At 32.2% G+C, this 19,517-nt stretch overlaps 1 protein-coding gene across 1 annotated transcript; it reads left to right on the top strand.

Moving 5' to 3' along the window:
• Window positions 1-874: 874 nt before the first annotated feature.
• LOC148280869 (acyl-CoA Delta-9 desaturase-like) lies at window positions 875-19,199 on the top strand. The gene is made up of 5 exons (XM_088227644.1): window positions 875-1,047; window positions 7,681-7,906; window positions 11,155-11,285; window positions 12,772-12,977; window positions 18,506-19,199. The coding sequence occupies exons 2-5, from the start codon at window positions 7,684-7,686 to the stop codon at window positions 19,005-19,007; spliced, it is 1,062 nt and encodes a 353-aa protein (XP_088083770.1). The 5' UTR covers window positions 875-1,047; window positions 7,681-7,683; the 3' UTR covers window positions 19,008-19,199.
• The last annotated feature ends 318 nt before the right edge of the window (window positions 19,200-19,517 follow it).

A 19,517-nucleotide genomic window follows, 5' to 3' on the forward strand; every position in this document is an offset into this window, starting at 1 on the left:
CTCACACTTACACACACCTGAACACTTACTCCCACACATATACACAAAAACACACCTCTACACTTACTCTCGTATAAATACACATAAACAGATCCTTTTGTTGAACCAAAATTTAATATGTATGATTTTCATTTAGAAACTTCGCTGGTCTGTCTTTAAACCTTATCTTCTTTATATTATTATATTTTTGTCGACTGTTTGTTTCTGTAAAATAAATAAATGGATAATAACCTTTTCCAAAATATTATTAATATCTGTTGTAATATGTTAATGAATTAATTTATATTACATTCATTATAGAAATGATTAATAATGTTTTTTCATTATACATGCTTACTGACCGCTGTAAATTAAATTTTTTTTAAAAAAGGTTGAAAAATTTATTTTATTATTAATTCATTATAATAATTACTTTTCCACCGTCGGTGTCGTAAAATGTTGAAACCTCTTTTTTATACTAATACCTACATTATTTTTAAAAGGAAAAATAAGAACATAAATCAAATTCGAATGATTTGTTTTAAAATTTAAGATGTGAGGTGAAAGTGCTAAAAATTACACTCTAGTCACCTCAAAACGATTTTCTTTTTTAGGATATTTCCCTAAGAGAAGCCATCGAGTTTACATCATTCGTCCAGAATTCTGCTTCTCTTTTACCCAGTATATTTTTCATCCGCCGGGGCAAGGAAAAATAAATAAAATATTGAAATACAATCAAAAACAGAAAAAACCGCATATGTTTTTGCTTATTTACATCATCATTTTAATTAATACAAGCTGATAACGAATATACGAATTGAATAAGTGCAAAAAAATGCAAAAAAATTGATGTGTAAATTTTACATAAATTTTGTTTCAATTATTTATTGTCAAAGTCTTGCTGAAATTTGAAGTGAAAACACGTTTTTACAGTGACATATAAGGCATATTGTTATTACTTTTTAGTTTTTTTTTAACGTCTGTCATCGTTCGTTTTATTTTTATCGAATAATATTGTCAATAACTGCGTAGTAACAATATTTCTTGCCTTAGTGATAACATAACCGGGTACGCTTTTTTTCTTCTTTTTTGCATTGTATATACTTAAACAGGGCCTTTTATTAAGCGCTTCATATCTTTAAATTCAAATAAAACAAAGTGTGTGTGAGATATCATTAAATATTTTGATTCGTTTGAAAGGTCTATCAATGTCATTCTGCATGGAATATAACATCGTTCAAATGTCCGCTGCGGCTTCTCTGGGTAGCGTGCATCCGAAATGTCAAATTTTCAATGAATCTGTCGCATGAATTAGGCTGAATTTGACCGATAGCATGCATTATGTTGGCTTTGAGGACCACTGTGGTTTGTGGCTTATTTGCATAGACCAGCGACTAAAGAAACCCCGAACAAAAAAGTCTAATGGAGTCAAATCGCATAATCTCGGTGGTCAGTTCACAATACCTCCACGTGAGATAACTATACCCTCAAATCACTCTCGCAGAATGACGAATGAGGCATGAGCTGTATGGCATGCAGCGCCGTTTTGTTGAAACCACATGTTGATGGTGTCCATATCATCCAATTTAGGCTTACAGAAGTTGGTATTCATCACCCTATAGCGCTTGACGGTGACGTTGACGGTGACGTCCTGGTCACGAAACAAAGCGTATCTTAATTCAACGGTACGTGAAAATTAATCTTACACATAATGTGCCAGTTCAGGGCCGCGTTTACAATAGGAATTAAATGGCCTCATGCCTTCACAATAACGTCAAAGTTGAAGATAAATTCTCCCGAGTGATTACGTAGATACACTACCGACGCACTATCATTAAGTTTTGGGTAGCACAATGATATGTACCAAGGACACGCGTACGCGTGATACATAAATCTACGCACTTAATTGACATACCTTCATTATGACATTATTGAAGATAAACTCTCCCGTGCGATCACGAAGTTACACTACCAACCCTTTATCTTCAAGTTTTGAGGTAGGTACTTTGGTATGTACCAAGGAATGAAGTGCCTCACGGAACACATTTGTAGGGGTTGGGTTGTTGAGGGTTGGTTGGAGTTCCTACCCTAGTTATAGATTGACAAAGAAGACACAAGATTGCTGTTTAATGCGTATTCATTACATGGCGAATATGATACGGCACTTGGTTGTGTAGCGTGAGCGTAGCAGCGATGATGGGTTAAAGAGACTGCTTTGGAACTACATCCTGGAACTGGGTGACTTCGTCAAGCTGGACTGAAGTGAACTGATCTTGTTGTACTGACTGACTGGTGTTGCATCCTGTGGTCTCTTTATAGACCACATTCCTTTGTGGTTCATTTCTTCATGGTAGGGACGATGTGAATGTACTGCAGAACGATGCCCTCCGATTTCATCTGCAATACTGTTAGAATTGGTGTATTGGATTATATAGAAAATGATGACGTTTTTTCTTTTGTCATCACAGTATTTCAGGTGAAACGTTTCAGCTTGTGTGTGTCATCGATTATGGACTATAAACCCTAGACAAATTCACTCTTTAAATGTAACAAAAAATTAGTTTCACCGAGGAATTTTCCGGTTTATTTAAGTTATTTGTATTTGTTTTGAGGTAGCCACATTTTTCTTTTAAATCTATTTTAAATACAAAAGAAAAATAAGTAAATTGGATAATATCATTGAAGAAATTACATTCCGACAGTTAATATAGCAGCATCTAGCGGTAAAGTTTGAAAGCTCAGGGTAATTAGAGCGCATGCATAGTGATCCCATGACCTCTTGAGATTTTGTAGAAATGTTACCACTAAAAAAAACAAATAGTTATATAAATTTTATGTAAGATATTTTTTTTTATTAGATGCGAGTATGACAAAAAAAAACAACATTTGCCAAAAAACTATCAGTGAAAATAAGAATTGTTTCCTCGAGAATTTATTTTTATCAGTGTTGCCTTGAAGAATTAGTGAAACTAACAAACAAGATAATTTCAAAAGTAAAATAAACAACAGAATAACAACAACAAAAAAACCTGCTTAAGGAGGATATGACCAGCGCATTCAAAACACGAAATCAGATAAAGACTAAACTGTTTTTTCTACATATTGAACTTGTAAAGGACTTACACACTACCGAATGGGATCTTTGACGATTAAGTGCGATAAGATCAATTTTAAAAATCTCTTCGAAAAAACACAAACATATTGTAAATAATAAAGCACACAAATCCGTTTGACAATTTGATAAACCAGAAGTGATTAATTCGTTACATACATTCCTTCCCGGGTAAAACCTAATTCTAGAAAAAGGTATTTAGTACAATTAACGTTACAACTATAAAAATATACAATCAGTAATAGATAGTCTCCGTGTGGATATCAAAACGGCGCTTTTCAAAGAAGAAAAAACATTTCACTTTAAACGAGCAGAAAAAATAATAACAGTTGGAGAAAACTTCAATTCCCCAATTATTAGTGAAAGTTTTATTGTGAACAATTTAAAATCAAAATCGTTTTAACAAAAATTAAAACTAACGCAAGTAGAAAAAGAAAACTCTAGGGTGATAATGAATAAAATACTATGATTCAAGATTTCTAAACGAACAATATCTTTAACATAATAGACGATCCTACAGATAAATTCAAAGACCATATACAAAATAGAGTAAAAGACTCAAAAAGTGACTTTTCTTCCAGTGTTAAAACCAGGAATCAATTTGTTTCTCATAATTCAATGTCCCCTTAATTATATGGATAATCAATTTCGTTTAGAAGTATCATATAGTATCAAATTTAATTAATTGATTTAACGTTTTTATACCAAAGTACACAGTTCGAAATTATTTTCAATTGATTGATAAACTGAAGGATATAGAAATCCCAAATAATATGAAACTAATTTCATTCGACGTAGTTTACCTTTTCACCAATATTTCAATTGCCGATACAAAAAAAAACAATCTCTGAATAATTTAAGAGCTCAGATTTACATATAAAATTGATTTCCGATTTATGTAAATTTTGTATTTTTTGTTGAGATCAATTTTTTTTTCAGTATGAAAATGTAATTTATAGCCACACAGGGTTTGCCGACGAGGCAACCAAAAAGCCCATTATTTTCTGAAATATTTATGAATGAATTGGATAGTTAAATATTTTACAGCAATTTGCCACTTCTTAAACGTATGATATTGGCCCATTTCACATGTGCAGCGCGTATCCATGCGACATCGCATAGTCAGTAGAATTGTATTTGTGTGAGTGAGAAGGGGATGGGAACTCCGGAACGATTTCATTTCTAAAGTATCAATTCGAATATTCGAATGTCGATTCGAAGTTACGGGATCATGTTTATTACAAGACAAAAACACTTCATTTATTGGCTCCATACGCAGCACAATATTAAGTAAATATTGAAAAAATAAAATAGAATAGAATTTATTAGTAAAGTATACCTTGATAAAGAAGCTTGTGTAGCGTTGAAACCGGTCGGTTGTAAAAATATTAAATAATTGCTTTAAAAAGTTGTTTTTACCTGTTTTGTTACAAACAATTATATCTAAACTTGTTGCAACAGAGAAGGAAAAACTTTTTAAAAAAGGGAAATGGAGTTCTAGGCATTTACAGGGCTTACGCAGTCTATGCTATGCAGTCCACAAAATGCCATTTTAATGTACAACACCTGAAGGTATTGAGCTGACCAAACATTCCATTTTGGTTCCATTCGAGACCGAAAATACCAATTTTTTCCTAAAATTAGTTCTTGGTTCCTATTACAGTCTTTTATGAAGTTTTCTTTGTTGTTTATATGCTTTTTTTCTCCCGGTGACGCAAAAATTTAAACAACGCAACGTTCGAAAATTAATTCGATTCGTTATTTACGTAAAAGGTAAGCAGGTACCTACACAATATTTGTAGATTATGCGTAAGACAGTGAATTATTTTCTTTTGTCTTTTTACGTACGTCATAATTAGAATTATAATAGAAATGCTACATTTTTGTATCAACTATTTTTTTCTAAATATTACATTGATTTATACTACGTAGGTAAATTTATTGATGTATACTGTTATAATCTCGATGAATATTTATTTTTAAATTACCTTGCTACATTATTAAAGTGTAAACATTTTGTATTTCAAATTGTTGTAACCATTTCTACTGAACCAAAATATCGTTTGACTAAATTATTAACTTATTTATTAGCTACTGCTAAATCGGTAAATGACTACAATACGCTAAAGGTTTTTAATATACAATACAAGTATAGACTAAAAGAATCAAAAATGATTTCTTCAAAAGCCATATTAGTGTCAAGCTTCTAAAAACGAAACAGATTTATCAAATATATCAAATTAATAACTTTATTCTTAAAGTAAATCCGATACGCAGTTTAAGCAGATCCACTATTTACGTCAAAAATTATAGAATCTTTTCTTTGCCAAATATTATTCTGCCGCATTTCGATGTTCAGATTACAATGTGGTTAATTTTTTTATTTTGTTTCAAAAAACTCATAATTTAAATAAAGACACTGGATTTAAAGTTCTCAATCTTGAAAATAAAATATTTAAATCAAACAACGTGGATATCTAAAAAATTAAAAAAGCGATTCAGATAAGAAAAAAAATAACAAATAACCCAATAAACAATATTTCTTTAAGTCCACTTCAGCCTAGTTTTAAATATAGTATCCATCTCACTTTATAATTATTTATACCTTGAGAACAAGAGCGACACGACAAAAAGACTTGACCTGTTAGCTACATACGTTTTGATTTATTTATTTTATTAGGTAAACAAACAGTATGTACACATATATTGTCAATTTCTTTGTATATTAGTGTAAGAAACTCATGCACACACCAAAAAAATTGTTTACACTTAAAACAATGATTTAAAGTATGTTCAATATAATAAATGTAAAAGAAACGAAATGAAAAAAATATGTATATAATAATAATAATAATAAATTTAAATGTCTGCTTCTCTTAAAATTTCTATAATTTTAGACCTAAATTTACATACATTGTCACAAAAAATATCAGCCTCGGTAAATATATTGTTATATTGGCCGCATATTCTAGGTATTGTAGATTGTTTAAAATAGTTTGTTGACGCGTTTTCAGTGTAAAACAGAAGATTTTGTCTTGTCGGTCTAGATGGCACACGGAATTGAAGTCTTTCAAGTTGGTTTGAAGAATCAATTTAATTATTTATTAATTTGAATAAAAATAACTGGTCTAACATTATTCTTCGATTTTTAAGAGAGTTTATTCCATGGTACTGCATACTTTCAGCATGATTAGAAAAGTTAATTTTTAACCGGTAGTCGACCTGCTTAAAAAAAAATTGTTGGACCCTTTCTTGTCTATTACTCCTTACATTATAGTAAGGTGACTAAATAGGAGTACAGAATTCTACCGGGGGACGAACAAATGTTTTGTTGAGTTTTTCATATGTCTCTGCATGTTTAAAAGGTTTTGATACTCGCATAATAAGTCCGTTTTGATGTATATTTATTCAATGATATTAAGTAATCACTGTTTAAATGAAATAGGATAAGATTCGTTAAATATACCTTGATGAAGAAGCTTGTGTAGCTTTGAAACCGGTAGGTAAAAAAATTTAAATTAGTGGTTAACAGCAGGTTAACGTTAACGGTTCTTAAACGGAATATTTCATTATTTCTGGATAAGCGCCTGAAACGTATGACCTTACGAAAAACTCTGCATTTATATTTATAACAGTGCAGTTCCCTGTACACCACTGGGTGTAGAAAGGGAAATGATAACACATACTTCCACAAATAAATTTCACTAATTATTTGAATTAAAATTATATTAATCCCTTGTCGTCTATTGTATTGTGGTGTTCGACTGATTTCCTTCGAGTACCCAATAGAAAACTCCAAAATTGATGTAGTTACGTCTATCAGAGATTTACGAGTCGTTTTGGACTATAAACTGACAAACAACGAGCATACAGATAATACAGTAAATAAATTACTGAAAATACTTGGCTTCATTAATAGAATATCTTTCGATTTTACTAATGTCCGTACAATCAAAACTCTTTATTGCTCAACTGTTCCTCCTCTAGAGTACGCCTCCGTGGTCTGGTCTCCATTCTATGTTAATCACATAAATCACATTGAATCAGTCCAACATCGCTTGTTTCGAAAAGTGGCGTGGACGCTTGGACTAGAGAGAGGTTATTATTCTTATGCTGATATAGAGTCAATGTTAAATATTTCTAGTCTACAAAAACGTAGTACTAATATTCATTCCATATGTATGTTCGGCATACTAAATAGTATAATCGATGTTCCATAATTACTGGGACAAGTAAAATTCCATATTCCGACTCTTAGGTTGAGAAACAATAAAGGTTCATCGAACAGCATAGAACAAACTATGGCCTTAATCCTCCCTGGACTCTTTTTTGTCGTATTCTTAACTCAAGACAAGATCTGGATTTTTTTAGTTTAAGTTTACAGCGATTAAAACAAGCACTAAATAAATAATCTAGATCGTGTTTAGACATCTAGATGTCCTTTATGTTTATCAATTCTTTTTTTAAAAATTAAATGTTTTAAACTATTCTTTATTGTAATGTTTTAACCCTATGAATTGAATAAATGGACAATGTCCAATAATAAAAATTAGGACTTTTGAAAAATTATTTATTTGTATTATTTGTAGGTAATGAAAATGGCGCCGAATACAGCTGACACGACAAGCATCTTGCCTAAAAGAGAAAAAGATGCTAACTGCCACTTAAAAGAAGAGAAAAGTGAAATAGGTGACCTTGATTATAAGGTGACAGTTTTATATGGACAAATTATATTTTTTTTGGTCATTCATATAATGGGATTGTATGGGTTATACCTCTCCATTACATCTTCCATGTGGAAAACGAATCTCTTTGGTAAGTTTGTTTTATCTTTATATATATATAATTCTTCTGTATGTGTGATGTCACCCAACTCCTCCTAACCGGCTTAACCAATTAACGTGCGGTTTTCAGAGAAATATAGATCTTTGCGCTGTGCGTGTTCGTAGATGTGTAAAAACGTGTAAAAAAGTCCGCTAGTTATTTATTTATTCGTTACAATTTTAGGCTGTGTCCGTGTTAAGCTATAATAATTAACAAGATATAATATATTTGGTGACTTAAAGTTTAATCATAATCTTTATAAAGGCAATGTTCGTGTATGTGTCCTGTAGACCAAATAACTAATGGGCTGGGCCGCGATTATGTACGGCTATCTTCATCGTTATGCACTAAGACGGTAAAAACTAAAATCGATATTTACAGGGCTTATGACCTGTCATTGGCTGGTTTAAGTGGCCACTTTACACACTGTGTAACATTCACCATTTTGCCTATGTTTGAACATCCATATTTCTTCAATTCTTGCATCTGTTGATTTAAGTGAAGTGAAAGAGCTGGAACCTTTATTGTTGTGAAGAGATTCATCCGACTGAATTATTTCACATACTAGGCAACGCCTGAAAATCCAGTCTTTTGTCTGTGAACATTTGGACAAACTTAAATATTGTAATTAATTCCATAAATTTTCGAATGTGTTCATTTATTTATTTGTTAAGGCCAAAAGGGTTTTTACGTATACAGAGAAAATAAACAATTTACAAACATAAAATAAAATTAAAAATTTAAAAATGTATTGTAATATATAAAACAAATTAAAATACTAGAAACTCAGTTATTATATTTAAAATATGGGATTAATTGGTTCTTGAAGTTTGATTAAGTTACAGCAAATACATACAAATACATTTTATCTATATATACGAGGATGTACTCAAATCTAGCAATAGCAAAGCATTGCCGGGTTCAGCTCGTTTAATACAAAGAACAGCAAACTCAAAAAAAACAAAATAACGTTAATGTTTTGAAAATAATCAAATGTGTCCTCAGAATTCCCCTTTTTACACCTAATGGTGGATAGAATACTCCATTGGTACAACAATTGTAGCGTATCTTGATAGTGTTTTTTTTATTATATGAAGGTAAGATGATCAGTCTTACGCTTTAGGTGCCAGTCCAGGGACTGTAAAATTTCACATTGTAAAATACATTTTTAAATAAATATTTCTTGTCGAGAACCAAACCAGACCACACATCTTGCTTGGTTGGCAAATACGCTTACTACTACATCACAATCTTACATAATATGTATTTACAAACATAATCCAATATACAAAAGAAAAGAATCAAGTTATGTGACAAAATTTATTGAATTCCTATTCATCATCATGATTGTTTTCTTTCCGCACCTAATGGTGCATAGGGCACTGCATTGGTACACCAACTGCAGCGTATCTTGATCATTTTTGTTACATGAAGGCAAGATGGACTGATCATCTTACCTTCATAAATTCCTATTAATCAAGAACGCTGTATCACTACATCTTTGCATACAGACCTCACTTCTCATACACACTCAAACCTAATTATAATAAAATAATCCAATTATCTAAGAAACGGTGAGATGCTTTCGTTTTTCTTCATTATCTACGGCTCCATCATCAATATTGGAAATGTGGCAACTATCTGGAAAATTACAAAAGAACGAGTAGCAATCTGAATCTATCGAATTGAAGACATTCAAAAGGTCCCTCTTTTTCTTTTTATTTATGGGAATTAAACCGTGCATTTTTTTTTTGCTTAAAATTTAAATGAATAAAACACATCATAATTTTATTATCTTTATGGATGAAAAATGTTAAGTGGCTTGATGCTTTTTTTGTTGTCAGTGAAACTCAATTTTAATATTCTTAAAAATGAATTATTTAATATTATTAATATAGTTTTCTGTATTCCGGCGCATAAAAAATACGGTTCTGAGTGTGAAATAAAAAATATTTGAGCGTTTTTAACTCGATGGTTAATCTTAGATAAAAATCCTGAAAAACAAAATCGAGTGGAGAACTGTCCTTGTCATAGTCCATAAGTCCAGGTCGTAGTCTTTGGCGCTTACGTCTATCATGCTTGAGGTCCGGGTTAGATTTTTGGAAGGTTCAATTTCAAATATTTTATTAAATTGTGGTTTTTCACTGAAATATTTTAATGTCACTGGACTAGCACCTGATGCGTAATACTGATTACCTTACCGCCACGTTTAATATGATTGTTAAAATGCAGTGCCCTTTGCGCCTTTAGTTGCTGAAAGGGAAATTATTAAGAGGAATATTGTGCAAGGACGACGTCAACAATAAACGAACAGTATAATAGTAAAACAAATGTCATTAAATTTTGTACAAAATTTTAGCATTTGAATACAGAAATGGAGCAACGGAATGGACCTACCGTTGATGTGATGAGGATGTTTTTCAATATTGGTGCACTAGATTATAAATGTTTGATGTAAATTGTTCAACGATTTATGATAACGACTATCACAACAACGCGTTACTATTCCGAGAATTCTTGTGCCATTTGGGAAAGAATGTTTATTGGCCAGGAATAGTTTTGATAAATGCTGTTTAATACTAAATAGACGACCCATCACCAATGTATAATACCGACGTCGACCCCGATGCTTTGATGTATTGACTACGAATGTTATTGACCTCGAATGTTTAAAAGAAAAGAATCCAATGCAAAGAATGGAAAATCATCTAGAGAAAATATTTATAACTATCATCATCATCATTCCCCTTCCAAACCTAATGATGCATAGGACACTGCATTGGTACACCAATCGCAGCTTACCTTGATAATTTTTGTTACATGAAGGCATTTTTACGCTTCAGGTACCAGCCTAGAGACCATGAAATATGCTAGTGTAAAAACACCATTTTACATAAATATTTCATATCTACCGTGTCTGGAATCGAACCCAAGACCCCTTGCATAGTAGGCAAACACACTGACCATTACACCACGAGGCTGACAAAATATTACAAATTAAACATTTTTAGCTTATTGTACTTTCAATACCTCAGTAAAATATCTCTAAAAACTGTGCATTTTTTTTAAAGTTTAAAATATTATACAAATAAGTCCAGTAAATGTTTCAAAAAGTCCATCATTAATGTGAGTAAAACCAAAAAACCATAAAGATAAAAAAATACGCACTTGTAACGTATCTATTTAATTATAGAGAGCAACTGAGTAGAATTTCGTCTCTGAAACATTTTTTTTTTCAGCATTCTTACTTTATATTATATCAGGATTGGGAATCACAGCTGGAGTACACCGACTTTGGTCCCATAGATCGTACAAAGCAAAAACTCCACTTAAAATTATATATGCCCTTGCAAGCGCCATGGCTTTTCAGGTAAGAAATCTGTTTTTTTTTCCATTTTTTCATCATTCCATGTCCGCCCTTTGTTGGAATATTTGGTCTCCACCAAGAGCTTTCTGATCTCGGTTAGCTGCCAGCTTTTTTGAATCCTCAAAATCAAATTTGCGCCTGGTAGTTTTGATATAAATTGGATGTCCGGGACCTCGAGAACCCGAAACTCTGTCTTTTGGTTACATCTTCTCCAAATATTTGTACGTCTGGTCTTCCAAGGAATTCTCAGAATATACCACTAGCACCACCGTCCATGTCTTGACAGCATGCAGACGCATGAAAAATATTTATGTTTTTACCAGGTGAATCTTTGAGAATTTAAAAGTTGTAAGCCAGCTAAATAATGCCGATAGATATTTGCGATCTTTATACTATCTGCATCTGTCGTCTTGAATGAAACATTTGTTAACTACCCTTAAAAATTTTCGTCAGGTATCTGATATAGTACGTAAATGTCAGGAGACAAATTTGGGTCTACACATACCAATCCAAAATACCCATCTTCATTATTTAGCTGGCTAACCTCAAACATCTTTACGTAACATCCAAACTGTCACGAGTGGAGACATTCATAATTAAAACCCTATTTGTATTTATTTATTTATACATCAACGGTTCAAATAGCTTTTTTACAAAAAAAATAATAACTTACAAAAATAATCACAGCAGTGCACAATAATCATGTAGTACATAGCATGAAATAATATAATAATTAAAACTAAAAAATTGACTGAACGTATAATACAAAAAACAAAAAAGTAAAAAAAAAAAAAACATTACATTTCTTAATAAAAGATAACAATAACATGAGAAAATCTTATTTTCTGTATTTCAATATAACACAATAAGTTGAGAATAACTAGATTATAATAATTTTAAAAAAAAAACTACATTAATGATGATGAATACAACATAAGTGCTTAAAATATTATAAGTTTTTTGAGCCATAAAATAAAAATAATAAAAAACTTAAATTAATTAAATAATACCTTTATTTAGTAAAATCATCATCATCAGTTGTTTGGAAGAAGTTGCCATTTGGCAATAAATCCTCCAATTTACAATTTAAATTATGTCTAACATGTCAAAAAAGAGAAATAAAAAATCACGCATTCCAGGAAACAAAGTGAAATTTAATAATATATTTAAAAATAAATCCGTTACTTTTCTAAAAAATACCAAGTGAGAATACTTTATAATTCATGAAGAGAATTCGTATTGAAAATATCGAATATTTGTTCTAATTCATTTCCATATCTATGTATCCTGGGTATAGGAGAGTGCATTTCGAAGTTGGTTCGTGAATTGTCGCAAAAAATAATTCCTTACTTCTAGTGCACCTACCAGGTATTCGAATTTGAATTAGTTCGAGCAGAGCGGGGCTGTCAATTATCAAATCGATTTTATTATTTTAATTAAGAATAACAAATCAGCTATAACTCTACGATATGTCAACGTTTTTTTTCAGAATTCTATTCTTACCTGGGCCACCGAGCATCGCTTGCACCACAAATTCAGCGAGACGAACGCTGATCCTCACAATTCCAAAAGAGGTTTTTTTTTCTCTCACATTGGCTGGTTGCTTTGTGAAAAGCACCCAGAATACCTTAAGAAATTAGAAACAATTGATTTAAGTGATCTTCATAAGGATCGAGTTGTCATGTTTCAATACTCGTAAGTATAACTTGAACAAGAATGCCTTTACATAAGATACAAATAAATAAAAGAATTGTCAGTGAAAATTTTTTGTGGAATTTCATTGTTATTTGTTATAGGTATAAAAGACGAGTACTTAAAATCACAAATTTGGAATAACCAGTATACGATTTTGATTATTTGTTGGATATTAACACAAGAAATTATGTTGATGTTGCGTATTTATTACATGGTAAATAATATACGCAACTTTATTGTGAAGCGCGAGAGTAACGTACAGTAATTACATAATTGTACTGACTGACTGGACTGAATCCTGAACTGACTGACTGAGGTAACCATGCCTGGTGGTCATTTTATAGCCCGTTTTACTTTGTTCTTCATGTCGTCATGGCGCTAATGAAGTTAATGTACTCTAGAACGTTGCTTTGGATATGTCATCGAATTTTGTAATTGAGTATGCTGAACGGTCCTATATGCAAAACGGCTTGCGGAATATGATGTGTTGTATTCAATAGAAAATGCTGACTTAAATGTGCAAGAGTGTAAATCTGAGTCAAGTATAATTGATAAGATTGAGAAAGGATCTCTGAGATGATTTGGTCACGTAGAACGAATGAACGACGAAAAAATGGTAAAACAAGTATATCTGGCGAAAATTAATTGAGGACAACCAAGGAAGACGTGGCATGATCAGATAAACCAAAATCTTAAGTCTGGTCATTTCAAAAGCAGACAGAACCGAAGAGCATGTATGACGAGATGTATGAATGTGGAAGAAGCTAGGAATGTAAGCCAGGATAGACGTGTGTGGCGGTCCATTCTCTCTGCCTACGGCGTAATGGTTGTGATAGTAGTAAATAGGTCATTTTATTTTAGTATATTTCGTTGAAACGAAACTACGTAATCTTAATGAGGAATTAAAAATTCACCTTACAGAAGATATTGTCAGCGCAACGACAAAAATATAAATTTCGTTAATGAATGCTCCGACACTGGTTGCATAGTGTTTATCATAGAATTAAGAATAGTCCAGAAGGAGCGTAGAATCATATTTGAATACATCGGACTGTGTCCAATAATGTCCCCACTCCGGCTTACTTTCGCCGCGCGTATTCGTGAAGTCGCCGGGTTATGTTGCTTTATGGGAAAAAAAAAAATCATAACACAAATTTAAGGTTAAAAAAAGTAATCTGTTAATTTCTCTTAAATTTTATTGTGCACGCGGAAACATTGATTGACACAACAGAGTCGATAAGTAAAGAGTCTTTTAATAAGAGTAATTGCATTAATATACTTTTAACTTAAAATATAAAACAAATTTAATTTGACAGAAAACGGATATTTTGATATCATGTTGAATAAAATTTTATGTTTTAAAGATAATGTCGTTCAAATGTTCCCTACGGCGTTGTTTAATCCGAGGTCTAATTTTTATCAGTTCTTTTATTAGATGAGCAAAGTAGGGTAAAAAATCTACCCTGGCAACACTAACGAACTTTCCATTTTGTTTCTTCGACAATTTGACAGATGGAAAAATAATTCAATTTTTATGTTATGCATTTGCTACATACACATTCATTTGCTAATTACACATGAAATGTGATTGCATCCTGTTTCTTTAAGATCCTAGCAGTATTTCTAAACTTTAAAAGGACACAACACGGCATAGTTGAATTCAAGTCAGGAGTTGCGTACTGAGCGACGTCTACAATGAAACTAATTGGTCAAAACGTTAACCTACTCATTTATGAGGACCTGAGTCGCCTTCTGTTTGATGTGCGTATGCGGTTTCTGGACTATTCTTAATTTTATGGTTTTTATATAGAAAAGAAAAATATATTTTTTTAAAGTACTATCACGTGTTTATCGCAGAGATTTGCATTTCAACAGCATTTATCTTACTTTTATCCAGTGTTTTTTCAATTAAGGCATTTAGAGTATGTTTTGTTTTTTTTTATTCACCTCGGGTGGCTTTTCGAAACATTCGTTAAAATTTACGGCTTACAATGGTATATTGTGAATATTAACCCACTTTCGAGTTGCATGTCGCCGTGCCGGGGATTTTCACGGCACGTGTGAAAACGAATTAAATTTCTAACAGCTAAAACGTACGTACTGTTTGAGATATGTGTTTTGTTTAGTTTGAAAAAAAACCTAGCACTTTAATAAACTAAAAACCATTAAAATTAGATTTTATAATTAATAAATAACTTCACAGTGAGCTCTTTATACAGTATAACTGCAAAATCTTTTTTTCCAATATATCACCCCCTCACCCACCCTCTCACACACTTACACTCACACAAACACACTTGTTTGTATTGTACGTGTATTAAATGTATTTCTGTGGATATATTTCATTGGTTTTATTCTCTGTATATTTTATTTGTTGTATTTTTGTTACATGTATTACTGTTGATATCCCCAATAAATAAATAAAATAAAAAAATTAACTTCAGTTGGTACGTTGAACTAGAGTAGTCAAGAAACCGTACACGCGCATTAAACTAAACTTGACTAAACTACTTACAAATAAGGAGTTTCACATTTAAGTCATTAGGTTACTCTATAGACGTCGCTTAGTACGCAACTGCCGATTTAAATTCAATTATGCCGTGTTGTGTCGTTTGCAAGTTTCAAAATACTGCTGGGATTAAAAGGAAATACGGTAGGATCACATTTCACGTGTAAGAAGAAAATTCACAAGTAATGTTATTCAAGAATTCAATTATTTTACCATCTCATCATCATCATCGTTCTCTTTTCGCACCTAAAAGCGCATAGGGCACTGCATTGGTACACCAATCGCAGCGTATCTTCATCATTTTTGTTACATGTAGGTAAGATGATCAGTCTTACGCTTCAGGTACCAGTCCAGGGACAATGAAATATTCTAGTGTGAAAAAACCCATTTAAATAAATATTTCAAATCAACCATGTCGGGAATCGAACCCGAGACCTCTTGCATGGCAAGCAAACGCGTTGATCATTACACCACGAGGCCGACAAATTTTAACATCTTTTAGATTGTTAAATAAAAGTAATTGCACATTTTGTAAGTATTGCCAGGGTAGATTAATTTTTTACCCGGCTTTTTATTAATAAGCCTTAGTGTAATATTAAACGGTATTAATTTTCTTGATAACTGAATGTTTTTTTTACGTTCGCCATTAGCTTTTATTAAAAAGTAGCTGTTTTTTTCATAGTCCAGTCAGTGAAATATTTTTTGTTGTAAAATATAACATAACATTACACAAAATTTTCTTGTATTTGTATTTATTGTTCATGGTCTGGCAACACTAGGAGGTCTCTTCACGCATGCGCGCAGGCGGGATGTCGGGTAGAGGGGGGACTTTTAGACACGGTACAATGTTTACAAACTTGGTTCTACGCGCCTTCTGGTATATTATAATTCTATGATTCAGTACATGTTTTTATCATTTAAAAAAAAAACTAGCCCACTTTGTCCACGAAGAAGTATAAAAATTGAAAAAATAAGATTTTTTAGGCGTTGCCTGGTATGTAGGTGAAATAATTCAATTAGTTGAATCTCACCCGAATAAATAAAGTTTTCAGCCCTTTAACTTCACAAACATCAACGGATGAAAGAATTGAAGAAATAAAGATGTTAACATATTACAACAGAGATGAAGAACATTTAAAATAAGGTAATATAGAAGTCCAGGCATCTACAGGGCTTATGACCTGTCAATGGCTGGTTTCATAAATTACCTGGTCTAGAAATTGAAAAAATAATATTTTCAGGCGTTGCCTAGTATGTAAGTGAAATAATTCAATTAGATGAATCTCACCCGCATAAATAAAGGTTTCAGCTCTTTAACTTCATAAACATCAACAGATGAAAGAATTGAAGGAATATAGATGTTCAAACATAGGCATAATGGTGAATGTTACACAGTGTGTAAAGTGGCCACTTAAACCAGTCATTGACAGGTCATAAGCCCTGTAGATGCCTGGACTTCTATATTATCTTCTATTAAATGTTCTTCATCTCTGTTCTAATATGTTAATATAAACAGCTCCCCAGGGAGTTGAATCCAGTCCTTGTCTACAAAAATTTGGACAAACTCAAAATATTGTTGTTAAATATAGATGTTTAAATATGGGCCAAAGAGTAATGTTACACAGTGTGTAAAGTGGCCACTTAATATTTTTATGTTTTTTTTAAACATTTTTTATTTCCTTTTTGATTACTATAAAAAAAATACCATACAACCTTTTACAGAATGTTTTATTTTCTCTTTCTTATGTTACACAAAAATATTTTAACTGTCTATTTATTATAGGAGCAAAATTCTTGGATATTTTCTTGTGTACCCAGTTACAAGCTATGCCTTTGTGGGATTTTTTTGTTTACTATTACTACTCTTAATGTGTATTTCATTGCTATGTAATTATTCTTTTTTTCAATACTCTGTTTCACCTCTATTAAAAGTATATTAAGTATATTGTAAAAAAAAACAGACAATAACAGATCATAAGCCTTGTAGATGCCTAGACTTCTATATTACCTTCTCTTAAATGTTCTTCATCTCTGTTGTAATTTGTTAAAATAACTAGTTCAGCTATTTTTTTTCTATTACTTGCCAGATTAGCGTCGAATTTTTTTTTTAGTATCAAGAATCAAAGTGAGCAGCTGATAAATTATGTTGAACTTATAAATTTGAGGGTACTTTTTATTTTTTTCCTGTAAAGATTAGTAATTTTTATTTATTTCGCATATTTTTTTTATTTTCCATATGAACACCTCACTGGGCATACTCCGTGTCGAGGCATTCATTTAGATTATGTTTTATATTATTTTCTAGTACATAACAAATCAATATAATATAATAAATAACACTGTGTGGATATAAACATAAATTTTAAATTAGATTGGACTGTGATCGACGGTAATTCAGAATTGTATAACATAGATTAAAATAATGTTTTAAGTATGTCCAAATGCTTGCAGACTGGCTGGATTTCCTTCCAAGGGAGTTATTCATATTTAAATTTGTTGCTCTATAGCAAAATGTTTTTACTCTACAGAGAGGGAAAACATTTTTAAGAAGGGAATATGGGCTTATAACCTGTAATTAGCTGGTTTAAGCGGCCGCTTTACACACTTTATAACATTCTGCCTATGTTTGAATATCCACATTTCTTCAACTCTTCCATCTGTTAACTTTTGTGAAGTAAAATATAGTAATTGCCTAGATTTCCATATTCCCTTCTCAAAAATATTTTCCCCCTCTGTTGCAACAATTTTAAATTACAATCCTCAAAATCATAAATTTATATTTGTGGCTGTCGAGGAACTGATCTCAGGCGTAGATTTACTCGAAAAAAAGTGCCCATATCTCGAAAATTAACGACTTTTTACTAAGGTCGTATGAATCCATTCTAGTGAGAGTTGAACCGTCATATCAACCGTCGAAGGAAAAACGTTGAGTTTTGGGATAGCCTGTATGGCGTGTGTTTCGGTTCATTTATAATTTTATAAAAAATCTTTAAAAATATTTTTGTTTTGTTTTTTGCAGTTTTTATCTAATATTGATGCCACTGTTGTGTTTTGTTTTACCGACCGTGGTGCCAATGTACTTCTGGGGAGAAACGTTCATCAATGCATTTCTCGTTCCTTGCATGCTCCGCTACTCCTTCGTTGTCAACATGACTTTCTGTGTGAACAGCATTGCCCACAAATACGGCAATAAGCCGTACGACCGTAATATTGCGCCCGTCGAAACGTTGCCGGTTTCCGTCATAGTACTAGGAGAAGGCTACCACAATTACCACCACTCCTTTCCTTGGGACTACAAGACGGCCGAGCTTGGCAAGCACATGAACTTCACCAAGTCTTTCATCGATCTAATGGCCAAGATCGGGTGGGCTTACGATATGAAGTTCGCTTCGACGGATATTGTCAAAAAGAAAGCCCTGAGAGCGGGAGATGGCAGTCATCACCTGTGGGGTTGGGGGGACAAAGACCAATCGCAAGAGGAAAGAGACTCGGCTTATGTTATCAATCATAAAAACGAATAAATTAAAAATTGATTGTTTTTATTTTATTTTATTCAAATATTGTAAATAATATAGATACATTGAATTGACACAAGCGAAAGTATTAAATCTCCCTTCCCGGTGATGTGTAGCTAGTACACATTGCATCTAATAACTTTAATATCTCCATTAATGATGGGTTGAAATTTTCGTTGTTCCTTCGTTATACATTTACGTGTCGGTAAAAGTTTTTTTTTAAAAATAACTAATGCTTACTGACAACATAAAAAGCTTTTTGTCAAAAATCGGAGATATCACCGATACAATACAAAGTTTACCAATATGTTGCATGTCGCGTTCGTAGTAAAAGAGTAATCCTTATAAATAATTATCTTGCACACTCTTTACATCTCACTCTCGATAATACGGGTGTATTTGGGAACAAAAGAGACAACTTTATGCGTCACGCGCGAACAACAAAGTTTCTTGTACTTCTCCCTGACGCCCGTTGGCTGCGTTAGTGTAGCTTTCCGGCTTTCGTTGGGGCCGGTT

Source organism: Micrasema longulum, unplaced genomic scaffold, assembly GCF_059751315.1.
Source record: "Micrasema longulum isolate JH-2025_06_02 unplaced genomic scaffold, ASM5975131v1 h1tg000521l, whole genome shotgun sequence".
NCBI classification, from domain to species: Eukaryota; Metazoa; Arthropoda; class Insecta; order Trichoptera; family Brachycentridae; genus Micrasema; species Micrasema longulum.

Bases quoted from the DNA above. Each gene is read 5' to 3' on its own strand.
- LOC148280869 (XM_088227644.1), top strand. From the start codon at position 7,684: ATGAAAATGGCGCCGAATACAGCTGACACGACAAGCATCTTGCCTAAA. The intron at 7,907-11,154 runs GTAAGTTTGTTT...TTTTTTTTTCAG, and splicing joins GTGGAAAACGAATCTCTTTG to CATTCTTACTTTATATTATA. The intron at 11,286-12,771 runs GTAAGAAATCTG...GTTTTTTTTCAG, and splicing joins CAAGCGCCATGGCTTTTCAG to AATTCTATTCTTACCTGGGC.